Source organism: Chanos chanos, chromosome 7 (assembly GCF_902362185.1).
Source record: "Chanos chanos chromosome 7, fChaCha1.1, whole genome shotgun sequence".
Lineage (NCBI taxonomy): Eukaryota > Metazoa > Chordata > Actinopteri > Gonorynchiformes > Chanidae > Chanos > Chanos chanos.
This window is the reverse complement of record NC_044501.1, coordinates 46,326,239-46,333,738: the sequence shown is the minus strand read 5'-3', so window position 1 is coordinate 46,333,738 and position 7,500 is coordinate 46,326,239. Positions and strand designations below refer to the sequence as shown.

The 7,500-nt window shown below is 46.7% G+C and overlaps 1 protein-coding gene across 1 annotated transcript in view; it reads right to left on the bottom strand.

The window, feature by feature from the left end:
- The window catches only part of dctn1a (dynactin 1a), a 28,497-nt gene that overhangs the window by 13,689 nt on the left and 7,308 nt on the right, over positions 1-7,500 (bottom strand). The window contains 9 exon segments of the mRNA XM_030780129.1: positions 321-437; positions 794-874; positions 876-986; positions 1,945-2,049; positions 2,642-2,801; positions 3,100-3,178; positions 3,625-3,829; positions 4,460-4,657; positions 5,538-5,699. Coding sequence (XP_030635989.1) covers positions 321-437; positions 794-874; positions 876-986; positions 1,945-2,049; positions 2,642-2,801; positions 3,100-3,178; positions 3,625-3,829; positions 4,460-4,657; positions 5,538-5,699 — 1,218 coding nt within the window.

Below are 7,500 nucleotides of genomic sequence, written 5' to 3'. Positions count from 1 at the left end.
GTTTCCATTATCCTCATATTTATCTAATGATGACCAGTGCCTTGTAACAGTGCCTTATAGTTATGCAACAACTGCACTGCATTAGCAAAGTCCTCACAGTTACGATGGTATCTCTGGGTGCACTCCTACCAGAGCTGTCTTACCACAATCAGATATTCATTTTTTTTTACGTTTTCTTGTGTGTGCGTTATGATCCCGTTACCTGTACACAGTCTTTCCGTTTGAGTTAGCCCTACGTCACCACAGTGCACCCTTTCAAGTTATGTTATGAGTGAGTGACTTTGTCGTAGTGCTTGTGTTTTGCCTGAGGACGCCGGTACCTTAGCATAAGCCTTGGTCTCGGCGAATTTGATCTTGAAGTCAAAGAGTTCAGCTGGAGGCTGCTGCAGCTGCTCCGCCGTAGCATTCTGCTGATTGGTCAGCTCGCGATTCATTTCCTGCTCGCGCAGGAAGAGAAGAAAAAAAAACGAAAAAAAAAACATTTCCTTTCACGTACAGAGACCTGAGAGAATGTGTCACAACTTTACTCTCATTAAAAAATGAACATAAACGGAATTATCACAGACCAATAGGACACACACATTTGTAACTGCTGTCAAATTAAAAAAAAAAAAAAAAAGAAAAATTACAGACTACACTACAGTACCCTCGTTACAAAATGTGCTTGAATGAAGTATGACATTTAAATCCCACCGTCGTAACTACTAATTATTATTATTCATAAATAATAACAAAATAAAATGTTTATCAATGAATAATCGATAGTATAAAAGTCATGAATTAGTGAATGAACCTGGAGCTGGTTGGTGAGCTCCCGGTACTTGTTGATGGTTTGCTGGTAATCGGCCACCGTCTCCTGGGCAGCCTCCACCTTTCTTCTGGGCCTCGCGGACCCGGGCGCCGGCCAGGTCCAGCTGCTCTCGCAGCTCCAGCTCCGTCTCACGGGCATTCTCCTGCAGCTCGTCGTTCATCTCGTTTATGGCCTCCTGAAAGGGTCGAAGGGTCAAAGGTCAGGGACCAGACTGCAATACTGCACACGCACGACGCGTGTGTGAGATGTACAAACACTGACGTTTCTCAGACGGAAACAGCATCATTTTATTATTAGGGATCACATGTGTCTCTTCTGAGTTATATGATAGTCACAAACAAAGCTAAACGAATGCATGAGTCATAGTTGGAGAGATTTAGAGAGAGATGCGTGAATATCAGATAAGACAAAGCTCAAACTCCTCTGTGAATCGAAAACTCGAGCCCAGTTTAATTTAATCCAAAAGACGTTAAGGTGTTTCTGACGGGGAGAAACCGGGAGTACACGCCAGGACTTCCTCTGGACAGTCTGAGAACAGAGTAGGACGTTTGTTTGTGAACAGCAAAAACTCTTTGGCTCTGACGAAACATGAGGTGTTTTTAGAGGCGTCAGAGAGACTTTAACAAGAACGTTAATCAGTTTGTTCTTCTGAGCAACCACTGAAGGTTTCAAACACATATTTTTTTCCAAAGGATGTTCTGTAATTAGCTTAATGATTAATGTGGACTCTTAGCTGTGAACAAGGCATTCCTCATTGACTTCAATTAGGGACATAATTACAGCACTACAAATGAGGGAGCATGAACACACACACACACACACACAGACAGACACACACACGCATGCACGCACGCACACAGACACACGCACACACACAGACACACAGACACACAGACAGACGCACACACACACAAACACACACACAGACGCGCACACACAGAGACGCACAAACACACACACAAACGCACACACAAACACACACACAAACACACACACACACAAACACACACACCTTGCAGATCAGCTGAAAGTTTGTTTTTTAACCGAATTGAGCTTTTGATTTGAGAAGACATGGAATGAAATGATTCTGGTTACAGACATAAATGAAAGAGTGTGTGTGTGTGTAAACTGACCAGGTCGCTGACAGTCTCTCGGAGCTCCCGAACTTTCTCCTCCAGATCAAGATTCCTCTCAGTCAGAGTCTCCACCATCTCCTCAGCTCCCAATGCGGCATCCACCTGGAATACAAATATTACACACACACACACAGAATGAGAGAGCATCCACATGTAATACAAATATTACACACACACACACACACACACACACACACAGAATGAGAGAGCATCCACATGTAATACAAATATTACACACACACACACACACACAGAATGAGAGAGCATCCACATGTAATATAAATATTACACACACACAACAGAATGAGAGAGCATCCACCTGTAATACAAACATTACACACACACACACCCACAGAATGAGAGAGAGAGACTGTCTGTCACACACTGTACATACTACAGTCATCCCCTAATACCAAATTCAGGTTATATCTGCTCCTAGACAAACAGTGACTTTAACTGTACACACGCCTCCGAGACCAAAATTACAGTCAGTCTCCTACACACATACGGATGCACCGATCTACCAGCGCTGACCTAAAAGAGCTCACTTAACTTCAGGCACGAATTTCAATACACCAGCGCTAACACAGCCAGATCATTACTACAGGATGTTTTCAAACAGGACCAAGACAGGGAAAACATCCAATGCCTGGCAGATGAACGGATGGATTAATGGGCGGATGGATGGACAGACCTGTTCCTTCAGTTCATCGATGGTGGCCTCAGCCTGCTTCATCTCCTCCTGTAGTTTTTCCTTCTGCGTCCTGAGAGACTCCAGCTCCGAGTTCTTCTTCTCCATCTGCTTCTGCAGTTTCACGTGCTCCTGCTTCTCAGACGATGACAGGTCCCTCATCCTGAAGGAGCACAGCCAATAGACAGCCTTCATGCAAATGACACCAGGCACAGTGGCCAATGGGGATGCTTCAAACTCAAAACATTTCGACTCAAGCGTAACATAATAACCAATATCTCATTGTTCATCATTCCACATTACTTAAAAGACTCAGCGCCTTCATGCAAACTGTTAAAAACCCAAGGCCTCGGATTAGACACACACTGTCTCTCTTTCTCAGAACGATTGCTGTGATTGGTTTACCTTGGTTTACCGAACTACCACTCTACAATCCAACAGAGTGTCATGTGTGTACCTACCTGACCAGGGCCTCTTTGAGTCGGGCGTTCTGCTCCTCCAGCTGTTTGTTATGGTAACTAGTAGCAGCTCCATCAGGTCCTAAGCAGAGAGAGAGAGAGAGAGAGAGAGAGAGAGAGAGAGAGAGAGAGAGAGAGAGAGAGAGAGAGAGAGAGAGGGGGAGAGGGAGAGAGAGAGAGAGAGAGAGAGAGGGGGGGGAGAGAGAGAGAGAGAGAGAGAGAGAGAGGGGGAGAGAGAGAGAGAGAGAGAGAGAGAGAGAGAGAGAGAGAGAAAGAGGGAGAGAGAGAGAGAGAGAGAGAGAGAGAGAGAGAGAGGGGGAGAGAGAGAGAGAGAGAGAGAGGGGGAGAGAGAGAGAGAGAGAGAGAGGGGGGGAGAGAGAGAGAGAGAGAGAGAGAGGAGAGAGAGAGACAGAACCAGACAGAGATAAAGTAATCATTTAGAACTTCTGGTTAGATCAAGTGTTGGATGCAGGGTACAAGACGATGGGTAAAGTAAGTGTGTGTGTGTGTGTGTGTGTGTGTGTGTACCTTTCTCCTCGATCTCGTGTTTGAGTATCTCCATGTCCATCCTGGCTTCCTCCAGCTGCTCTTTCAGGGACTCCACTTCCTGCTGCAGAGACTCTGCTCTCTCCTCCGCCATCTCTTTATCCACCGTGGCCATCTCTATGGCGTCCGCCGTGTCCGCCATCTCCTCCATGTACCGGTCTCTGGCCTCCATGGCCTCGCGCGCCTCCTACGGGCCGGCACAGGTACTGCGGTTACAGGACTGACTGCACAAGACTGGGGCCGGGCTCGTCATGAAAAAAAAAATGAGCTTTTGATGGTAAAGAATCTATGAACCGTCAGCACGAGGACAAAGACACACAAGTGACATTAGCTTTTGTCTCTGAGTATACAGCTAAACAAAACGCTTCCCTTGCCTAAAGCTGACATAAGTCTGACCGTAAGGCCTCGTAGAAATTTATTTATGAGTAAAACCATGGATGGGAATGCAATCGTAGAGGAAACAACTCAGTCAGCAGAAGGTTGTGGGTTCAACTCCTGATCAGGACAGATCATTGGGCGTTAAACCCCGAGGCCACTTCAGAGGAGTCTGAACCGTGACAGTAAAAGTGTGGCGAGGGTCAGAGCCTACTGTGAATCGGGGCTCTTTAAAAGGTGGGTGTGTGTGAGTAAGAGTGTGTGTCTGTGTGAGTGAGTGTGTGTGTGTGTGTGTGTGTGTAGGTATGTGTGTGTGTGTGTACGTGCGTGTGTGAGTAAGAGAGTGTGTGCGTGTGCGTGTGTGTGTGTGCGTGCGTGTATGAGTAAGAGAGTGTGTGCGTGTGTGTGTGTGCGTGTTTTGATTATGAAGCAGGTCCCGAACCTTCTTGGCTTCTTTGAGCTGTTTTTGCAGTTCGTTCTGCTGTTCCTGCATCTTGATCTTCCACTCCTGGAGTTGCTCCAGCTGAATCTTGTGTTTCTCCAGCTCTTTGAGCTTAGCTTTGTCCTCCGTCCGCTTCATACGCAATGTTTCCAACTTCTCCTCCAGGTCCTTCACCTGGGACCGCAAGGTCTCCTCCTCCTACAGAGAGAGAGACAGAGACAAACAGAGAGACAGACAGACAAAGAGAGAGAGACAGACAGCGAGAGAGATAGAGAAAGAGAGGCAGGGAGAGAGAGAGAGACAGACAGCGGGAGAGAGAGACAGACAGTGAGAGAAAGAGAGAGAGAGAGAACTGGTGAAAGATGGTCAAGTGAGAAATGACAATGTGTGTGATGCTAACAAGCTGACACACACACACACACACACACACACACTCTTGTGGATCAAGACACAGTCGCACATACACTCCCAGTGCTCACCCTTCAAAAGGACACACACATGCTTTCAAATCTTCTCACATCAACAAAGGCTGACATGCTTCAAAGGTGAGTTATTACATTTCTCGTGTATGCATTCTCACATCGTCTGAGACACGTGAGGGGACAGTTTAGATGTGACTCAGAAAAGATCATTTCATTCCAAAACACTGTGATTCCTGCTCCAGTCATACTGATCACACCTCAGACCTGAAACCTCAGTCGTGCAACCATGCCTACCTGTTTACTCAACAACGGCTCCCCCTACAGGCAATGAAATAGTAATGCAACTCTGGTTAGATGAGTGGAACAGATTAACTCCGTGAAGGCCACACTTTTCTTTATTTGACCATAGATGGAAAAACGCTAAATTTGTGAAACCATCACTGACAGGTTCGTTGAGATTACGGATAATTATCAAATGAGAAAAAAAAACCCTGTTTTTCCAGAAAACGTAATTAAACACTTGACATTTCTACTTGCTTTCAGTTCATGTTACAGTTAAATCTGAATCAGATTTATGGACTATCATGGAGAAATTGAACAGATTAGAACTGATAGCTAGGTGGGGTGGGGTTGGGGGGTGGGGGGGGTGCGCTCACCTTGCTGGGGGTGGCGGCACTAGGCGGGGCAGGGGTTCCGCCGGGCTGAGGGACCACAGGCGCCCCCAGGGCAGTCTGGGAAGGTGCACTAGGCTCATTTTCCACCAAGACTGATCCAGACAAACCAGTACCCGGGGCTCCTGTCACAGAGGGCCTGCCCACCTGAGAGAGAGAGAGAGAGAGAGAGAGAGAGAGAGAGAGAGAGAGAGAGAGGGGGAGAGAGAGAGAGAGGGAGAGAGAGAGAGAGAAAAACAAAGAGTACATTAACGAAACAGAGAGCTTTTAAAAAAACAGATAAACAGATGGTGTTGATGCTCCTCATGACATTAACAGAGACCCAAATCTGTTTTCTGTTTTTTTTTGGACTGACCCACTTCAAACTGAGCCCTGCACTTGACCCAAAACCAGTGTAGTGCCGGGGGGGGGGGGGGGGGGGGGTAAAGGTGAGTGGAAAACCCATGTGCTCACATTATATGATGTGCTTTAAAACACTGCTTATGAAACCATTAAGAGGCCAAAGTGTCCATGTTCCTGAAGACAATTTCGATGGTACAACACAGCATTTCAGTCCTGGGGACAGGTTTTTGTTGTTGTTGTTGTACTATGATGGTTAAGCGTACCCTCCTTTAATCCCCCCCCCCCAGCTCTATATAACACACAATTACAGTCCCCAGGCCTGGGTTGTACCATTCTCCAGACAGAGGGGGGGGCAGTTTGATTTGGAACATACCATAATAAGGGATGGGAGAGAACTGGAGGTGGACAGGCGGCCAGGGGTACTCCACTGTCACGTACGATACACACTCCATTAGAGGCAACTGTCATCAGTTTCTCATTTTTCAGTTTCCCAGAACACATAACTTCCCCATTGCACCCAAGTGCTCAACAACATGTTTAATGTTTGTGTCAAACATATTCCAGTGTAGAGTCTGACTGGAGCCACTGGTGTGGCCAGGTGCCTAATCACTTTGTAATAAAAGTATTCCAGTCTGTGTAGCCGTCATTGGACACCATGTCAAATCTTCTCATTTATTAGTTCTCTGCACAGTACAGGATAGCCCAGCCAAGCCTAGCATGCAGTGACAGTGAAGTGCTTTACGAGTCCTATGGAGCTCATGCATAGTTGGATTAACAGACACTACGTTTCCCATGGTGCTTTGCTGTGCAGCTCGAGCTCACCTTGGTGCGTCGTACCGCAGACTGAAGGTGGATGGGAAGGTTGCGAAGAGGAAAGAGGGACAGACACACACACACACACACGCAAAAACACACAGAGGAAAAAAAGAGAGAGAGCAAGAGAAGGAGAGAGAGAGAGAGACATAGAGAGGCAAAGGAGGGTACAGGCAGGGTTAGGACAGAAAGAGAGAAAGAAAGAGAGAGAGAGAGAGAAAGAGGGAAAGAAAGCAGGCAGTAAACACAGGTTTAGTGACAGAGGATAACGGAGGTAGCATCAGCGAGAAGATTCGATCTTAACTCTCAGAGGCTGCGTTAGTTACACACATATAATGTTGAAATTGCATTCCTCACAGATAGCCAGCCCCCCCCCCCCCTCCCCCCACGCACACACAGCTTTATCTGATCTGAGTTTGCTTTAAAAAGAAAAGTAAAAAAAAAAAGTGTCAGTCAGAGCATGAGAGCCATGGGCGTGTGTGCCGGTCGGGTCCTTGGCACACAGAGACGGACCAGTGAACCTCGCCTCGTCGACACACTGGGCACAAACTGGGTTTTCTATTTGCCATGTCAGAGCATCAATATGCTGAGGTCGTAATATGACGTGTACATCTTGGCTAAAAGCACTTTTGGCAGAATCCACGGGGTTTAATATTGGAGCTGCCTCCTCTACTGCTTCCCCTCAGGGATGCTGTAGCTCTTAGCCGAGCAACTCAAAGTTCTACAAACCTCCTGCGTGTATGCAAATATTTCCACTGTGACGAGCAAATCAAAATCTCGATTTTGCTCCAAG